The 19,925-nt window shown below is 38.8% G+C and overlaps 2 protein-coding genes across 5 annotated transcripts in view; one reads left to right on the forward strand and one right to left on the reverse strand.

Moving 5' to 3' along the window:
• The window catches only part of arhgap12b (Rho GTPase activating protein 12b), a 42,200-nt gene extending 27,173 nt beyond the window's left edge, over nt 1-15,027 (reverse strand). For 3 of the 4 annotated variants that reach the window (XM_057358524.1, XM_057358525.1, XM_057358523.1), the window contains exons 1-2: nt 14,794-15,027; nt 8,525-9,272 (exon numbers count right to left, since the gene is read on the reverse strand). In XM_057358524.1, coding sequence (XP_057214507.1) covers nt 8,525-9,196 — 672 coding nt within the window. In that variant the 5' untranslated portion in view covers nt 9,197-9,272; nt 14,794-15,027. The remainder of the gene's footprint in view (nt 1-8,524; nt 9,273-14,793) is intronic. The other variant, XM_057358526.1, reaches the window with a different exon arrangement.
• Nucleotides 15,028-16,663: 1,636 nt separating this feature from the next.
• hexdc (hexosaminidase (glycosyl hydrolase family 20, catalytic domain) containing) lies at nt 16,664-19,860 on the forward strand. The gene is made up of 12 exons (XM_057358753.1): nt 16,664-17,002; nt 17,083-17,198; nt 17,273-17,360; nt 17,519-17,683; nt 17,861-18,044; nt 18,154-18,225; nt 18,325-18,523; nt 18,606-18,688; nt 18,819-18,891; nt 19,007-19,105; nt 19,231-19,320; nt 19,457-19,860. The coding sequence occupies exons 1-12, from the start codon at nt 16,919-16,921 to the stop codon at nt 19,638-19,640; spliced, it is 1,437 nt and encodes a 478-aa protein (XP_057214736.1). The 5' UTR covers nt 16,664-16,918; the 3' UTR covers nt 19,641-19,860.
• Nucleotides 19,861-19,925: the final 65 nt, after the last annotated feature.

Below are 19,925 nucleotides of genomic sequence, written 5' to 3' on the forward strand. Positions count from 1 at the left end.
CATGCTGATAAATAACTGATAGCTTATAGGGCTGTGACGGTTGCCGTAACAACCGCACCACCGCGATGGTAAAGTGCAATGACGGTGAACTGCCACCGGCGGTAGTGCACGTCACTCTGACAAATATAGGTGTAATAAATATGAGAGTTGCGATAACGATTGCTAGTTGTAGCCTTTCAGTTGTGGGTGGTTTTATTTAAAAGATTTTAAATTAACAGAAATTATTGACATACGTTTCCGTTGGTGCGTTCGAGCGCAGGCCTGCACGGCAAAACCCAGGTTATTCTGCGGCTTCTGCAATGGATCTTGTTGAGAAATGAACAGATACGTAAAATCAAAACTGGCTATGACCCGCTTGCTTAGTGTCGGAGCGCGCGCAGGTTTTGCCGCGGTTGCGGAGAGACATCTCTTCATTTGCGCTCCTGTGCACATCTTCTGAACGCGCATTTAGTGCAGCTGTACACATTTTAATCTGGACAATGTCAACAAGTAAGTTTCACATCAACGAGTCGGAAAAAGTAAAGTTTTTATGGCAATCTGAATAGGAAAGCCAATGTAGGTTTAAACAGTTTGTTTCAAATGGAATTGTTAAGGACTGTAAGGGTTAATACGCCACTGACTGAAGTTACTGCAACAAGAGCTTTTTTATTTAGTATTTAGCTTTCTTATATCATTTAAGTTTTCATTATTTACTGATGTTTATTTAAATGTTTTATATGCTGTAGTGTGCCGTTTCACTGATGGATTTGCGCGTTAAACATTGACGGATGTTTCATCCTCATTTATTTCAGATATCATATTTCAATTATTTAACAATTTCAAGTATTTAAATAAGGTCTATATTTCTCTTCCACTCGTCATGTGGTTGCTACACGCAAATATAATAATATAAATATTATTTATATAAATAATATATATTTCTCAACCACCGCACCACCGCGGTCGATTTGTCTATTACCACCGCGGTGGTAAAAAACTGCCACCGTCACAGCCCTAATAGCTTATTGAAATGGTGAACTGATATTTTGGTCTATTTTATGAGTGAAACTTGTTTTCCGGCTGCATTGAGTCCATCAAACTAGATGCGGACTAGTGGAGACCGAATCCTGTTAAAACACATGTCATCTGACTGATCTGCGTGTCTGAGTGAATGAACTGCACAGTTTAACGTGCTACACGCGTGATGCTCATGAATTTGTCTGCGTCTGCGCTGAATGAGGACATGAACTTCACCTCCAGAGTTGCGCTGAGAGTTTATTTCACAAACATGTTATTGTTTGAGTGAAGAAACAGACATACTAAAAAATAAGGGTCTCTGACAACCTGCCAAAATAAAAGTCATAGGCTATTGTTTGAAATTATTAGTTCCATTTTTATTCATGTTTCTTATTTATATATTTGTATTATATTGCATTTTGAATTTAATATGGCAATGGAATGTACTAAATGGGTTTAGTTTTCACAGATATTAATGTATGCTATTTCAGCAATAAAAACTAATTGTTCTAAAAAGGAAACAAATTAGTTGTTTTACTCATTTTAAGAGACCTGTCTTATTTTCTCTTGTTTATTTAGTATTGCTTTTTAATAAAGAAAAAGTACTTATTATCCGAATACCCGATTAATCGATGGAAAAATCTGTAGAATACTCGATTAGTAAAAGAATCGATAGCTGCAGCCCTACACTGGACCTTTAATATCATAATTTGATCAAAAGCAATTCACATTGGTACAAAGTGGGAAGAACTGAAAATAAATATTTTAAAATAAAACAACATATACTCATATAAACATTACAAAACTGGCCAAATACTACCCCTCGTAAGAGGAACAGACACAAACACAGGCAGCTCTAAGTGTGTTTGCTTTGGCTCTTTAAACTCTCTTTGTGCCAGTATAATGGGGCATTTTCGGGCGCCCAGTGCTCACTGGCACAAACATACACCCATCTCTTTCTTCCCAGTGGCACAGGCAGACAGCAATGCGTCACTGAAGAAGAAAGCGATATTATTAACCTCTCCATGAGGGACATAAAAGAAAAAAAAGATTTGTTTTTGGGCAGGCACCAAACTGAACGCAGTTAAGAGTTGACAGTGAGATTAGAGTGTGGTCCTAAAGTTATATAAGATATAAGACTTGTCATGTCAAGAGGTTTGTGTAGGTTTAGGGGGCTTCTAATATAATTTGGCTGGTATGAAACTATGAGAGAGTACACAAAGTCCCCACTAACATAGTAAAACAAACTTCTTCAGAAGAAAAGTAAAGATTTTTGGCTGAAACTGTGGTCCTTGGTGATAAAATAAAAGACCATAGATGACATCACTTTGTGTTTGTTTTAACTTTAAAATGTAATTCTCATGAATTCTGACAACATATTTAAGTAGAATGAAGCAAAATTATCAGTCTGTGCCAGAAACTGTACGTACAAGCAAATTTTGATTTTTAAGTGAACTAGCCCTTAAAATATTCAACAGGTCCATGTCAATATTAAATGAAACTACATGGTTTTTGTAAATACTTGTAAATAAAGGCAATGGTACCATCTCAGGTAACACATGCTTCACACACCACACTACCAAACCTTGCTGAATAGCAGAATATTTTCATCTGGATTTTTATCATTCGTAAAATAATCAAATTCCCCCAAATTTTGGTATTGCTGTTTTTTTACCGATATACCACATAATCTTATTGCCCACAGGAAATTCTCTAAATAACTTCTTTACAGTAGAATGTAACACATTAACTCTGGCTCATACGGTCTTTAAACTCAATTCTCACTTGCCCTACATGTAGTAAGGGAAGTACATGATAAGGTCAAAGGGATCTCTTGCACATAGAATTAAAAATAAACCATATAGACACAAACTGTCACCCAAACAAACACATGCAGTAATACAGAAAGTGCAAACAGATGATTGCAAGAGGAAGTTCTTCAGACAAAAGTTGCTTCCTGCATCCTTCTGCACCAACTGAGTCACAATAACAAAAGCTGTCAAAGAGAGAGAAAGTGTGTGTGTGCTTGTGTGCAAGTGAAAGCTCACAACAGAATATACACACATAAATCACGCAGACCAAATGTGGACCTTTTTTAAAGAAAAGCTTTTTACAGTAAAATAAATTGAAGAAACTGTAATGCAATAATTTTGAAGGCAGCGCTACAAAAATGACGCATATGATCCATAAATAAAATCTGTAATGTCATTAAATCATTTTTAAATATCACTTGCACAAAATGATCTTAAATGGCATTTTAAAATGGGGTGGACAGTACTTTAAATAATCTTCATGTCCAAAAAACAAATTATGATTTGGAGTGAAATAAGTTTCAGATATTTTTCAGGTTTCAGGTTTTATGACATTCACCTGACTTCTTTTCTGAGGTCCGTCAAAAGCAACAAATGTCAATTATCCATGAGAGATACATCAAACATATAATGGCCTTTCAAACGCAGCAGGGCATGCCGCACCGAGGCCTATCTCCACAATGACATCCATTTTATTAATGAACTCATGAGGAGCCACAGTGGGGGGGGCGTGATCAGCCAATCACAAGCAAGGACAGCCGGGGCCTGTGGCCTTGTACTTCCTATCCCCTTTCAACACACTGAGATGTTGACAACTGATATATTTAAACTAGTTTAAGCACGTGTAATGTGTAATACGCTGGAAGGTGATTCCCGAAGGAAATAAAAACACATGGATATGTCTGCTGACAGCACAGTGTGTGCATGTGTGTATCAAAACACTGAATTGTGTGGTTTAGTTGTTTGTCGTGGACTACTCTGGATCATTCTACACTCCTCCTGGTTCACTATTGTTACTGATTCACACCGAGGCGCAGAATGTTCTCTCTCACAAAAGCGCTTGTTCTCTTTATTGTAAGGCCGCTGCTATGATGTCCTACAATCATCATGTTATCTCAATTCAGTCATAAACACACTTGTGTCTCTGTTTGATTTTAGCCTTTTCCACAACAACATGTTTTTTTTGGGGTGGGTGCAGCTGCTCTGAATGTGAAAAACATTAACTGGGCAGAGTTGGAGAAGAAAAATCTGTAATGCTTGGAAAGGTGGTGTCATAATGACCTGATGAGAACAGAACAGATGGAATGTACTTTTTTGGGGGGGAGTGGTGGTCTATGGACAAATTTTTTTAAATATTTAAAAACCAAACATGGAGCAGAGATGTATACAATATTTTGGTATAATGGGCATTATAAATCAGAAGATTCAAACGATTCACTTTGCCCTTCTAACCTTGTGCTTGATGGGAAAATGTGACAACAGAGGCAAACAATTGAGCTTCCATCTACACACTCGCCATTTACTAGTTCTGATTTTCTGTATCTGTAGTATGCAAAATGCACTCTATACAAGGTAAACTGTGTGATATACAATATCCCTCAATGCAATGCGTCATACCTGACTTTCCATTTCCATTGCGACAAAACAACTGGAGGCTTCAATAACTAGACGGCAACAATTTAAGGCATTCCAGACATTACTTGTGTGCACTGGGAGAGAAAACATCTGCTGTCACCTGCGATACGGATTACACAATATCTGCAAAACAGTGCACACACACGCACGAACGCACACAAATATAATATTTTATATTTACACATGTAAATGCTCACTCACAACAGCATGCATCTCTACTTTTACTAATATAATCAGTACTTAATGTACTATTACTATTTCTATGTACTATAACTATTTCAACCAAACATGCATATAGATTTTGATAAATTAATGCAACCCAGATCAATAAGAAGCCCATTACATCCAGTATAGGTATGTTAATCCTATAGCCAGTGTCCAAATAAAACAATTCATAAATATTTGGGAATATTCAGAGTAATCATCAATTTAAATTAAAAACAAAGAAGAGACAAATTTTAAGTTCTACAACTTTTCTTCTAGAGTTAGGGTAAGTAATTATAATTAGCTTTTCATAAAACACTAGAGTTACATATGTCATGTAGTCTATAGTGATTATAATAAGTATTATGTATAAACAATATATATTATGTCCCTATTTAGTAGGGGTGTTGGGAAAAATCGATTCACCTAAATATCGCAATTCTTTTTAAAACGATTTAAAAATCGATTGGTTTATCTCAGAATCGATTTTTTTTTTATTTGACTTTTCCTAAGAGGTGGTGGAGTTACCACTTTTATTCCAACAGAGGGCGTAAAGCATATGTTTGTATCTGTATTATTAGATGACGTCGTATCTGTTTTAAGCTGGCGCGAGGACGCAAAAATCATGGCCGAGTCAGCGGATCAAAGCTCGAAAATTAATTCGGCACCTTCACGTTTCAAATCCCAAGTGTGGAAACACTTTGGATTTTACACTTTACCGGGAAAAGCAGCGCTAGACATGAATAAAACGGTATGCAAACAAAAGTTTCATAGTTCAAGGTACTTTAAAATATACACTGTGTATGTGTATGCTCCTGAAATAAAAGTTCAGAAAGATGTGATGCATTGTTTTTGTTAATATGACTCATAATATACAGTCTCTTCAATGGTATTTTATCAAGTATTTTCCTAGTCTTTAATAAGCAAACAAAAATCACAATAAATTGTAATATCGACTCGCAATAGTTATATAATCGCAATATATATTGAATCGGCACACAAGTATAGGGATAGTATTGAATCGGCAAATTAGTGTATCGTTACACACCTACTATTTACACAACCAAGCAAATGTGTGTTTGAGAGAGAGGCTAAACTTACCTCACCCTCTGGGCACATTCTACCCCAACAACATCTCAGCTGTGCTCATCAGAGAGACGACAGAGAGCTTAGATTATTGAGAGATGGAGAAAAAGTGAGAAAGATGCAGCGACAGCATACTCATACCCACCCCATCCAAAACACGTGCACACACAAACATCAGTAATACCAAGCGTCCAAAGGCTTTCAGTCAAAAGTCCATATTTGGACACGAACAACAAGGGACAGCAGGAGAGAGAGACAGATCTTTGATACTAGAGTAAATATTAGATTTGGGTGAGCTGCGATGTTTTTCTGCCCGTCACGACTGGTGGTTTTTTATTGACTTAGCTCACAGAACCCGGTTGTGTGTGTGTGTACTGGGACAGAAATGGCAAGAATGTTTGGGGACTCCTTTACAGTTAATGCAGGGAAGAAGCTACAGGATATGGACTGAAGCAGAACACACTCGAACAATCTTTGGGTTCCTTCAGAGTTGTCACATGAGCAGAAATGACTTAACACCAATGACATACAACTACGTCTTCGAAACAGGTGCAAGTTAGTGTGCCTGCCCCGAGAGGCCACAAGAACATCTGCATTGTACGACAGGGGAAAAAATGGGGCAATGCATTGTGTGTTACACCACAACAGCAACATGTCATCAACCTAATCCTGCCATTGCATAAATCTACACACAGAAGATCAAATATCAATACGAATAATCCCTGACATCATGTACACGGACACGCAATCGCAGAGACAAATGCACAAAAACAGACAAATCCATAAAAAAGCTGTAGTGTTATCCAGACCGCAGACAATGACTGTTAACAAAACAGAAAACACCCTGCTGAGAGGGCTGAATTTCATTTTGTGCAGCTGCCTATCAGAATAAATGCCAGATTTCTGTAACAGAGAGGAGCTATTCATAATCTTTTATTAGAGATGACATGTCACTAACCCCTGGTCAAGCATGCTTGCGTGGCCCCGATGGCTTAATATTATTTTAAACTATGCGAACATCGTAAAAAGGATGAACATTTTAATAAGGAAAGACTTAACAAAAGTCAAGAAGGGCAAAAAAAAAGAGTAGGAAAGTGTGTACGCAAATCTGCTTCAGGGGGTGAAGATAAAGATGGAGCATAAAAAGGCGAGAAATTGGGGTTCTAAATCCGTCCTCTGGGCCAGTGCTGAGTGCTGAGAGGAACGGATTTGGACTTCAATCCTTCAGGAGCGCAGGAGCCGTCTGTTCGAAAAATGGAGCGAGAGGGAGGTGGGGTAGGGAAAGTTATTGTGGCCTCAAAGTAATTAAAGGAACAGTTCACCCGATTTAATTCTTTTGGTGTATCACTACTTGAAATATAGCATATAAGTCATACTACTTATTATGTTTATGAAGATTTAGAACGACTTGAAGGCGGCTAAATAAAGACAAAATTGTCATTTTTGGAACTATTTCTTAATACTTTTAAGAACAGGTAGATACAGAATAATAAGGGATAGTTGCTGATGTCGCAGGGGTGATTAAGTAACCACAGGGTTTAGCATTAGCAGCTAACCCTGTCAGACAAAGCCTAACATGACAAATCCCTCAAAAGCCCATAGTCTTGTATAGCCTTTTTAAGTGCTTGTGTCTGTTTGTGAGTGACGTTACGCATCTGTCTTAGACTCTTATTTTAAAAAAGCATCATCATTTTTCATCATAAGAAAGTGGTTAAAAATATCTTGACAAGTCCAGCAATTACAGTATATCTCCTCTATGTTTTGCAAAACAAATCCGGAGATGTCAAAAGAACAACTTTTACATGATAAACTGCAGATTGAAAACTTGTCTCATTTTCCTCATCCACACTGCCTCTGCAACTCAGCGAACATGAATTTCCCAAAGCACATCTCTCTACTTCATTCACACATATACACAGGCACACAAAACGGGGGCAACAACATGATCTAGCCAGATATGACCTACTTTCTATTCTCCCACAATCCCCTTTGTTCCCCCAGCAGCACCCTCTTTCAGCCCAAACGCAGAGAGAAATGGGGGAGGAGGGTAGCAAGTTAGCAACAAAGACTAAACCCCCAATTTCACAAAATGCACCATGGGACACCAACAAAACACAATAAATTACAGAACTGAAATTGAAATATAAGAAGCATTTCTTTTTATGAAGACCAACAGGTCATGTACAGTAAACTATATGGTGATCTCAAACTCTCTGTCGGCTTCAAAACCAGTCAATGCGAGGTGACTAAAATTTCTCTGAGAGAACAAGAGAAGTCAATGGTGAAATAAAAAGGATTGCAAGATAAAGAGAAGACAGTTTTCCGATTAAATCTGACAGGAGATTTGTGTTAATAGGATTGTTCTCTTAAAAATAAATAAGATCATGTTTGATTCATTGAAGTCATTCAAAGCCTTACGAATCTTTCTTCTGTGTAACACAAAATAAGATATTTTGGGAAATGTTTCAATGGTTTTTGGCCGTACAATGTAAGTCAATGGGAGCCAATGTTGTTTGGTTACCAACCATCTTTGAAATAACTTCTTTTGTGTTGTGTAGAAGAAGAAAGTCATATAAGTTTGGAATGACATAAGGGTGAGTAAATGATGAATGAATTTTCATTTTGGGCAGAATTATTCCTTTAATGTCAATGTAGGCAGAAAGTGTAAGGAGTTGCATTAGTCTGGTAGCTGTTGTAGTTGTGCAGTAAGAACAACCAGTCAGTCTCGACCTCACTTAAGGCAGTGTGACTTTCTCGAAAGAGATAGAGAGGATAAGTTTACTTGTTCATACCTGCATGTGTTCGGTAGAGCTGCTGCTGAGCTCATCTCCAGATTCTGAGTCATTTCTCATCTTCTCCAGCCCATCTCCTGGTGACACGCTCCCATCCGTGTCCACCGACGACCCGCCTGAGAGTTTTCCTTGCTCTCTCGGTGGGGACTCTGCTCCCCCTTGCCGCAACGTGTGGTTGCCGTGGTGATAGTTATGATGGTTGTTGTTGTTAAGCAAAGTTAGCTCAGCAACAACGCTCTTCATTCCTGAGTTCTGATTGGTGTCCCGCAACATCAAAGGCGGGGACTGTTGCCCTGGCAATGGGGAAGGCGTTGTCAAAGGAGGCGGATGCCCAAAACTGGCCCTTTCCGTGGGTGCGCGTTGGTTGAGGTTTTCGCTCGACGTCCGCCACTGTCCGATCTCCAGGACGCTGGGGGGTTTAGTGCGAGGTTTGGGCGGCGGCATGAGGGCTCGCCTGACTTCGCGAACATACTGAGCTGGCACGTAAAAAGCCTTCATGCCCTCTTCTCTACGCACCTGCCACCAGTCCTCGTTGGTTTTGCAAACCAACATGTAGCATTCCCCCTGTCGAATGGAGATGAGTCTGTCTTTGGCCTTGTACTCGTAATCATACTCCACCTCGATGTACACCTGCCCCGGAGCGACGGACAAATCGCAACATTTTTCAGTCATGACTCAGTGTTTTTATGTGTCAGATTCAGAAGACGGACTCTGATCGGATCCACATCTGGTATGTGCCCATTACCCTCTGCGGAGCAAAAGGAGAATGAGATGTTAGCCAAGCATGACACTAACCTATACCAGTCATTTCAGCCTGAAGACACAGATACGGTGAAACGTAATGAGAATGCAATCACACACAAACAAACACTTAAAGGAGTGTGCTACTGTATTTTCCGGCATTGAGGGCAGACGCACGGTAACCCAATCATGCGTGACGACACCATGGCAACCAACATATCAGTAATCCAATGATCAAATTACAATGACAGTTCTCACAAACGGACTTGATCCCTCTCTTACACTCTCTCACACACCGATCATTGAATGAACTAAGTGACATTTTCCAGAGATCCCACATGCTTTCCTGTCACGGTGCATCTGTCTGCAACGTATCCCTCGTGTACATACATACGTCCACAATCCCCTTAAGCACTCTTGGGTTAAATATATACTGTCGCGTTCACACATGCTGCTTAAAAATGATGGACTGTGACAGCCTGGGATCGGATATAAAGATCGACTGGATCCGACCTCTTTTTTATGCTCCAATTCTTTTGTCTTTTTAGCCCATGTGTATTGGAAAAAAGGTGCAAAGTGGCACCGATCCAACATCACTGGTTGAATCTTATGATGGGATGCTTGTGGCATTCTTTGTCCTAACTGATGCACAAAGCACACAAATGGCGGGCACTTTCTTGACCCTTCAAGCTCCCTTGGATGAGAGACAACAGTTACTGGAAGGAGTTATCAAGATATCCATGTGAAAACTGTATATTACAAATCCGCACTCTAAGCTTACATACTGATCACATGACTATACTAAACATTTAGAAATAGCAATAAATATACAACCTGCTAGGTGAGTGTGAAGCCATGCAGTGCTGTCAAATTCTAGATGTGGATTTGATGCAACATTAGGAAACTCTCAAAATAGCCATGCTGGAGAAGGGCTAAGGGGTTTCTAAAACTGTACGCAACCCAATACTGTAACCAGACACAGGGTAGACTAGACTAATCTCTCCTCTGAGAAGACCTTCAACTATAATCCTACTATCAAACATAGTTTTCCAACTTCACTGCAAAGGGAAAATCATCCTTTATTTACATATTTTTTAACATGAGCTCTTATTTGTTTAACAATACGACAATCTGGTTTTCTTAGGTCCTCCTAATCTGGCCTGGCTTTTATCAGAACGTTTGAGGCTCATAAACCCTCACTGAATCAGGTTCTGCATTCATGAACTCTTTGGGTAAACCTTGAGCGTTAGCCTTGGGTTGAGGAGGTCAGCTTTCTCTTTATGATTGTGTACAAACTCTACAATATCTGGTGTATCAACAATCAGTCATCATTTTAAAGGTCCAGTGTGTATTATTTTGGGGGGGTCTATTGATAGAAATGCAATATAATACACATAACTATGTCTTCCGAGGTGTATAAAGACCTTACATAATGAAGCGTTATGTTTTAATTACCTTAGAATGAGCTATTTCTATCTACATACACCGCGGGTCCCCTTACATGGAATTCACCATCTTGTTTCTATTACAGTAACCCTAAACAGACAAACTGCTCAACAGAGCGCGTTTCGTAAATACGTTGTCTCCTTCGGCAAAGAAGCGAAAACGTGACAACATCTTAGTCCTGTGTCAGCCACCTTACTGCTTCAAAAGGGAGGGGCGAGCAGTAGAGTGAGCCATTGGTTGCAATTCACAACCTCACCGCTAGATGCTGTGTAGCCGCCGGCCAGGACCAACCCTGCATTCCTCCACCCACCTCTTCTACTAGACAAGAAAGTTACTCAAAATCGATTTAACCAGCGCAGAGCTGACTGCAATCCATTCTCAATTTTATTTCACAGTATGCACTAAAGACTCAAGACGGCCTTGGCAACAACTTTAAAATGTCACATCCTTTTACTTCACTGACATAACAGATTAAGTCCAACCGCAGTCAGTCCAATATACAGAGAATTAACACAGTGTTTCCGGTACTGTTACGTACTTGGCAGACACTCTTATCTAAAGTGACATACAGTGCATTCAAGGTACATTTAATCCATTTGCGTTTTCTGGGAATCAAACCCTTGATCTTGTTCTTACTAGCACCATTCTCTGCAGCTGTCCAAAGGGGAACTTTTAAAAATGTACTGTAGGCTATATATAAAGAATAAGGGTAGCCAAATGTTTTGAAATAAAGAATAAAAGACAACACAAATAGAGTTTAGCTCTTTGTGTGAAATGATACTTCGAGACATAGTGAGGTCAAACAGGGACACATGTCAAACTCAACTCAGAACATTCAGTTCCAAACTAACAACGCACATTTAGAGTCCTATTAAGACAGAGAGCAGAGCACATCAGATGAAATCATGTCTACTGTAAAACAGCTATTAATACATTATTCTGACAGATCAACAATTCACTTTATCAACACCAAGTGTTTCCAGTCTGCATTTAGATACATCTGAACATAGACTTATTTTGTTTCTTTCAATGTAACGCTTCTAATGGCAAACCTCCATGTTTGTCTTCCACTAATCTGCCCGTGCCCCCAGACACCACAAACCATACCCTGATCTAAACATAGTACATCTCTCCCCCTCTCTGCCAATTATATCCATATTTACACACAGACGGATCATACGGAGTGATACACTGTTAGAAAGTTTTGTCTCACAGTTATGTCATAAAAGAAAGACACACACGGCAGACATCCATGACTCACTTTATGTGTGTTATTAAAGAAATAACAGCATTTAAATACGAAACAATTAAGTATTAAAACATTTGTGCAACAATATACAAGACAGAATGCAACCTGGTTAGCCGAACATATTTTCTAAAGGGCCACAAATTTAGGCTATTTACTGCATCTAGACAATGTAAGTACCAAATCTTCCAAAAACTCCTGTTTAACTCAAACGGACATACATTCAGTATAAAGCTAGTAAAGTCAACTCTAACTAACAGCTGAAAACAATTCTTATAAATACTTTTTAAGCAGGTCTTCACAAACAGGCTGATTTAATAGAAAAAGTAGCACACACAAGGATTTTATTTCACCACATGTCTCCCATTTTGGGACTTGACTGCTAACCAAAAAGAAGCTCTATAAACAAGTAGCAGATGGAAGGTTTCCTCTGGGTGTGATAAAAGTGTCGCTGTGGCCAACACATGAAGAAATGACTATTGAATTCTCAAGTTCACAGATGGAAAGAAATGACATCTCTTTCTGAGAGAGGGGGTCATTTCTATTCAATTTGACTGAATCTCAAATACTTTACCTATGTAGGCTATATACCTGAAGGAAAATGTATTTCTGCCAATTTACTTGAATAATATATGCATCTCCTACAAATCTGATAAGTTCTTTTGAAATTACCACATTTAGTTGACATATATCTTACACTCTTGTCAAAGGGAAGAAAACACCAGAGCATCTCATAAACCCATTCAATTTACAGACCAGAGATCACAGCAAAGTATGGGTGAACCGTGAGATGATCATAAACACTTTGCTATTGGTCGTGACCTTGTACAAAAACACATGTCTCTGTTAAATTAGATCTCACTTTTACCCAAGAGAACTAAGGCGTGTTTGACATTTTCACTCTGAATATGATCACATTAGGCTTTGTTACATGGTGGTCATTTTCATTACATAACATTTAACAACACTAAAGGCCACAGTGACCTATTTTCAAAACAGCCAGGGATACATTTACTAAGAAAAGGGCAGGCAGCATGGCAAGGGGTTTACAACAGTGATGCGTTTGCCTACAAAAACAACCACATGCTTGATTCCTAATCTGAAATCAGGCTTTAAACACTGTAAAACAAAACATCTGTTGCAAACACATCCTGCGCTTCTGAAAAATCCAGAGATTGGACAAGATTAGACTGACAAACATTGTCATCGGTTATTAGAATTGCTTTTTTTGTTTTGGCCAAAATGACAGATGTTTTGGATTGATTTCAGACTTCAAAAAACTGGAAGCACAAAAGTATTAGATTCACCTAAAAATGTCATTCCAAACCTGTATGACTTTGTTCTGCACAAAAAATAAAGAAAAACGATGCCAACCAAACAACATTGGACCCCACTGACTTCCTTTGTATGGACACAAAGACATTTCTTAAAATATTCCTTAGGTTGCACAGATAATAGTCACATAGATGTTTAGAAATTTATATTTTTTAGGAGTACGGTCCTCCTATTAAAGAAAGTGGCTTTTATAAAACAATACATTTAGTCCAGTCACCTGATCACATTCACTATAAAACCTGATACTACATTATGTCATGGTGCCCATCACTTATCAGACATGGCTTCTCATTGCATTACATGACTTTCACCCAAAGAACAACATCTCTGCTTCGAAACAGATAAAATAAGATCAAAACGAATTGGTTAGCTGACAAATGCCAAAGCAAATTAGATCAATTTCAAAAGGTCTGACGTCTAGAAATGTTTCTTTATCATTAAATCGTGTTGACTTCAAACGAATGACTCCCTTTAAGACTAAACGACTCCCATTCTGATTACACAGTTTTCTCGTTTGCACAAACAAACACCAAGGCTGGACAAAGCCAGTCAGCATAAAACTGGTTTGTTTGTCTAATCCACTCAGCCACTTAGCAGCCGTGAACACAAAGTGACCTTGCAGACGGGATCGACATTCCTTTGTAAAGAGTTTTTCTCTCGCCTGAGCAGCTCAGGGAACACCCCTCCAAATCAATTCTACGTATGTCATTTTTCCAGCGGTTCATTCAGAGGTAGATTCGGGGAGAGAGAGGTGGGTCGACAGTGCCGAGTCTACTATGAGCCGTCAGTAACCCATACGCAGGGCTGTTTCCCCGGGTTACCAGCCTTTGTTTGGGTAGGGACCGCAAAGGTCAATCATCACGGTCGCCAGTGTAGTCCCTCCTCCCCGGATGAAGGAACTGTCTGGGGCCGCTACAAGAAAGGGGGAAGGGGGCAGATACGTATCGGTTCGATTCAAAAACTTTCAGTCAGATAAAATAACGGACAACTTGTTTCTGATACGCACCCAACAGCGTTGACTGGGATACGTGACAACATGCTGAAACAATGATGCATCACAATAATGCGGAAAAATTGTTGCCAAAGAGAAAATCAATATGCCAACTACCGACACTAATTCTGTATCCATAATAACTATGATGAAACGTTTGCGCTTTGTTATCTTAGTTAATGACAGCTTGTTTCTTACATGCCACGTGAAAATGGATTGCAATAAAGCAAATACATTTGGATCCCAGTCTAAACTATCTAAATAATTTAAGCAAGGAAATTCCGTGTTGAAATAAAACGACTGCGATTTAGAAGCCCCACAGAAACGTTTTGCCGCAGCATGAAGACAGGTTCCCAACCACAGCCCCCGAAAGCGGCTCTCGTGGTTGAAGTGGTTGGCCGCAAGGTAGCAAACCGCCGTGCAACAATCAATCCAAACAATGCAACTCTTTATGCTTGCAACAATGCGCCTTTGAAGCATAGGAATGAACGCAAATCTGCGCATACTGACCTAGTGTTCAGGAAAATCTGGGAGCGGCCATTCCCGTTAGTTGGAAAGTGTTTGTAATAAAGTTTGCCCGCTGTCTGTAGTTGAAGTCCTCAGCACTTGCGTTTAAAGATACTGCGCGGCAGCAAGACAAAACACACGATCTGTCCGTCTCGCTTCCAATCGCAATCGTTCTCTGTGGGTGAGTGCGCGTTCGTGCCACTGCGCACTCCCGCCTGTCCTGCGAACATCTTTTGGACTGCTGATGCTGCTGGGTTACTGCGTCAGGCCCCCTCGTGGAGATGCGGCTCTTCGTGCTTCTTCTGTTTAGCGAAAATATGGACCTTTGGATGGTTCTGAAGGCACAAAACATATCGGCTTTTGTGTTTTATGTACCTACATTTTTTGACATATGCACAGGTCTCAAAAATATATAGATATATCAAATAAATCGTTTTGTATATGGTTTTTACAGTACTATTAATAGCAATGTCTTAAAATGTCCACTAGAGTGCGACATTTGTTTGTTTTCACATGCTGTTGCGCCTTCACATGACATAGCAAGTATTTTTCGCAATAAAATGCACAAACAAGCCTTAACTTAAATGTATATATTTTAAAACATATATACAATTAATTTAACTGTACATTTATTTGGTAACACTTTACAATAAGGTGCTTTTTGTTAACAATTAGTTAATGCATTAGCTAACACGAACTAACAATCAACAAATATTAATAATATTAATTCATGTTCATTTCAGCATTTACTAACACATTATTAAAATCAAACGTTGTCACTGTTAACATTAGTTAACGCACAATGAACTAACATGATTAACTGAATTGACATGAACTAACATTCACAATTGGATTAATAAATGCTGAAAAACTAAATTGTTCATTGTTAGATAATGTTCGCTGATGCATTTACTAATGTTAACTAATAACACCTTATTGTAAAGTGTTACCATTTATTTTAATGCACGGGTGCTTTAATGGCTCGTGTTGTAAAATAATATCCCCAAAGCCCAAAGAGTATAGATACCAAGAGGCGACTCTGGAGCATTTTGGGAAACAGCTCGACCGCCATTTTGGGGTGAAATGCTTAATAACTGACATGGTTTCTAGCGAGCCAAGGCTTTTGTCATCATGTATTATGATCATTCAGGTTGAGTTTCAGCTTGAATGTTTTTATTTTTTTAACAAAGCAGCTGATATTGCCATCGCGACAGCATTAAAGGGATACTTCACCCAAAAATGAAAATTCTGTAATCACCTTCACAAGTTGTTCCGAATCTGTATAAATATCTTTGTTCTGATGAACACAGAGAAAGATATTTGGAAGAGTGCTTGTAACCAAACAGATCTTGCCCCCCATTGACTCCCATAGTAGGAAAATAACTTTATCATTTTTTTTGTTCTGTTAAACACAAAATGAGACATTTGAAAAATGTAGGACAGCAAACAGTTCTGGGGCACTTTTGACTACCATTGTATTTTTTCCTACTATGGTAGTCAATTTTCTGGCTAAATCTGTCTGGTTATAAGCGTTCTTCTAAATATCTTTCTCTGTATTCATCTGAACAAAAAATGTATACAGATTTGGAACAACTCGAAGGTGGGTACAGTAAATGATGACAGAATTTTCATTTTTGGGGTGAAGTATCCCTTTAAGCCGAGTCGCTTTCACCCCAAAATGGCGGAAGCGTAGGGCACGTGTTGAAATGGAACGTTCTGTCGAGTTTCGCCTCTTGGTATCTATCTACTCTTTGATATCCCCGACGAGATGACATCTACACAATTTCCGGTTTTAAAAGGAAGCAGGGTACTTGTAGTCCATCGTCTGATTTGCTATATGTTAAATAATGCACTTAAAACTACATTGCCCGTCGTACTTCAGAGAGGAACTTTAACAGATTCGTGGGTGTGTGCGGTAAAGGATGGTTAACATAGGTAGGTTCTGTCTCGCACTGTACTTGTTCGAATGAAGAAGAGGAAACGTTTGCCAAGTATATAGTTAGTATTATTCAAGTGACAAGCATAACATTTTAATTGTGACTTCGCAATGTGTAGTTTCGGTTAAGGACGTGACTGTACGGTTTAAAATTCCTTCAAGACAACTATTTTTTTCTGTGCTGCGCCTGCTATGGACCTGTCATTGCGCAATGGCAAAAAGTTTGTCCATCTGGACTTAAAAGGGGCACCTCCAAACATTGGCTACCTATTTGAGGTACATCTCATTGTGTAGTTTTTGGCTAATTCAAAAGTGCTTGTAAAACCGAGTAATTCACCATAATTATGTTTCCCCAGTTGCTCCAGTTATTTGCTGATCTTGGTGCCAATGGCTTGCTTATTGAGTATGAAGATATGTTTCCCTATGAGGGAGAGCTCAAAGTTATTCAGTCCAAGGTTCAGCCTCCATACAGGTAAGCTATAAGGACGTGTCTAAAAATATATATTTTTGTTCAAACGTGTGATAACTTATTTTTTATTCATACAGCCGTGAGGACATCATGTCTATACAAGAAGCTGCCAGCAGCAGAGGGCTGGAGGTCATTCCCCTGGTGCAGACGTTTGGACATTTGGAAGTAATTATGGAACATTTGTAATTTACATTGAGATGCATCTTATATATAAAATCAACTGCTAAAGTGCCTGATGTTATAAAAATATATTTATATTAACAAATACACATTTATTTGACATTTTCAAACTCTTTATTAGCTAAAAAGATATGTGTCTTCAGTTTGTCCTGAAGCATGAGATCTTTAGAGAGCTGCGCGAGGTAGACTACTGTCTGGGCACACTGAACCCACATCGTGATCAAGGAGTTAAATTGGTGCAAGAGATGCTACGTCAAGTCATGGAACTCCACCCTAAAAGTAGCAGACTACACATCGGAGCAGATGAGGTACAGTCCAACTCTGTACTATAGAATCAATCTATCAGTCTTTAAAAAAGACGTTTTTATTCATTCCTGCCATAAACATTTGACCAAGAGGTCAGTTCAGTTCTTGCAATGAGGTATCACATTTAAATTAAAGGTGCTTGCTTTTTGTTGGTAATAGACATTTGTATTTTCACACAGGTGTACATGCTTGGTCTTGGAGACGAGTCTAACCAGTGGTTAAGCATTCCTGGTCACAGTGTTCACCAGCTGTTCCTCAATCATGTCATTAAGATGGCAAAGGGCATTCGAGAGACTGTCCCAAACCTTAATCTGATCATGTGGGATGATATGCTCAGATCCATGACCCCCGAAACTATTAAAGGTAAGCATATTACACATCCACACAGGTTTTTGAAAGCTTTTCTTACATTATTTTACACAAAATTTAGTATGTATATTACCTATTATACAATTTATGTATTTTCTTCTAGAGAGTGGCCTTGTTGGATTAGTGCAACCAATGTTGTGGGACTACAGTCCCACTCTTGATGTAGCCAACACTGGTATGTTGGCTCAGCAGGTTAACACTTGTTATTTTGAACCCAAATACTTAATCATGATGGATAACTACAAATGTATCTTGTTGCATTTATTCTTTCCAGTAATGCTAATGGAACTATATAAATCTGCTGGTATGTCACAGCAGTGGGTCGCCAGCTCATTCAAAGGCTCGACCACTGTGCACACTTGTGTGACCAGCACTCAGAGGCATGTGGACAACCATGTGCAGTGGCTCAAAGTGGCATCCAGCATTTCAGCTGGCATTGAGCTACAGGGAATTGCACTTACTGGATGGCAAAGGTTGGGTGATTTTCCTGGCTGTCAGTGGAATTGCATCTGATTGTTGGCCAACACAATGACACGTTTTTTTGTTTAGCTTCAGATATGACCACATGTCTGTTTTATGTGAACTGATGCCCGTGAGCCTGCCCTCTTTGGCTTCTTGTTTACAAACTCTTCTTTATGGTCTGTCTTTTGGAGTTAAACTACTTTCAATTGAGTAGTACTAATAGTACTTATATTATAGAAATATGATATAAATCATAATAATATATGAATATTATATAAATCACTATATATGGTCTTTGTGATTCAGGTAGCTTTAATGAAGAAGCTCAGAAGAAAGTGTGTGCGACACTTGGCACTTTGGAAGTAGAAGACACAGAGAGGTACCACACCTTTACGCTGATGTCCTATAAAAGGATTGAATGAGTGTAACATAATAAACCCCATGGGTTACTTTAAACTAGGCTAATTTACAGAATTTTTGGCTCTGTGTCCCAGATTGTCTTCTACCTTTGCTGGGGCGAACCTTGCAGCACTTATAGTGAAGTTGGCGTCTATGCTGGAGTCTGAAGAAATCAGACATTTTCACAACAATATGTGAGTTTAGGGACATTAGAGTCTTACTTTTGAAAGTTGGTAAAACCAAGACTTTGACTTGTAAGCTTTAGAACTGCTAATAGCATCCTGTTCCTGATTTGTATGCATTTTTGTATGCACACTAGGTATGTAAGGGGCTGGTTCACACCCTACCACAGACAAAAGAAGACCATAAACCCACTTATTGCAGAACAAATTAAAACACAAGCAAAAATGTGAGTCTTTTATTCATCACTTTTATGTCGAATCCCTTTATTTTTATCGGCAATAACAGGATCATTCTGTAAGCCATAATTTATATATTTCTTAGGCTAAAAATGCCCATGGTTTTCCTTCTCCCTCTTCAAACAGGATGATTGATGCTGTGGATAGCAGTGTGCATGAGGTGAGGAAGGAGATGTGTCTGTTATATCCAGATTCTACAGTACAGGAATGGGTGGACCAACATGTTACCCCAGTGCTGGAGCCTCTGCAAAACCTCATGAGAGACATTGAATCTGTTTTAAGTGATGTGGGTCTTTGCTTTGAGTCTTAATGCTGGTCAATAAACCTCATTTGAAATGTTTTTTTTAAATTATTATATTTAAAATGTGACTGTTAATGAACAACTACTTGAAATTGTGAACTACTAGTGGAAAGTGTAAAAAATAATGTTTTTATGTAATATGATAATAATGCATTATATTGATTGGTTCATCATATAGTCATTGGATTATTTTAAATGATCACCAACCAATAATCACATAAAAATGTTTAAATCCGTATTATTGAGTTACTGAGTTTTTTTTCGTAGCTCTATGCCTGAAATAAAGAAATGGCA

The sequence above is a fragment of the Triplophysa rosa genome, linkage group LG18, assembly GCF_024868665.1.
Source record: "Triplophysa rosa linkage group LG18, Trosa_1v2, whole genome shotgun sequence".
In the NCBI taxonomy this organism is placed as follows: Eukaryota; Metazoa; Chordata; class Actinopteri; order Cypriniformes; family Nemacheilidae; genus Triplophysa; species Triplophysa rosa.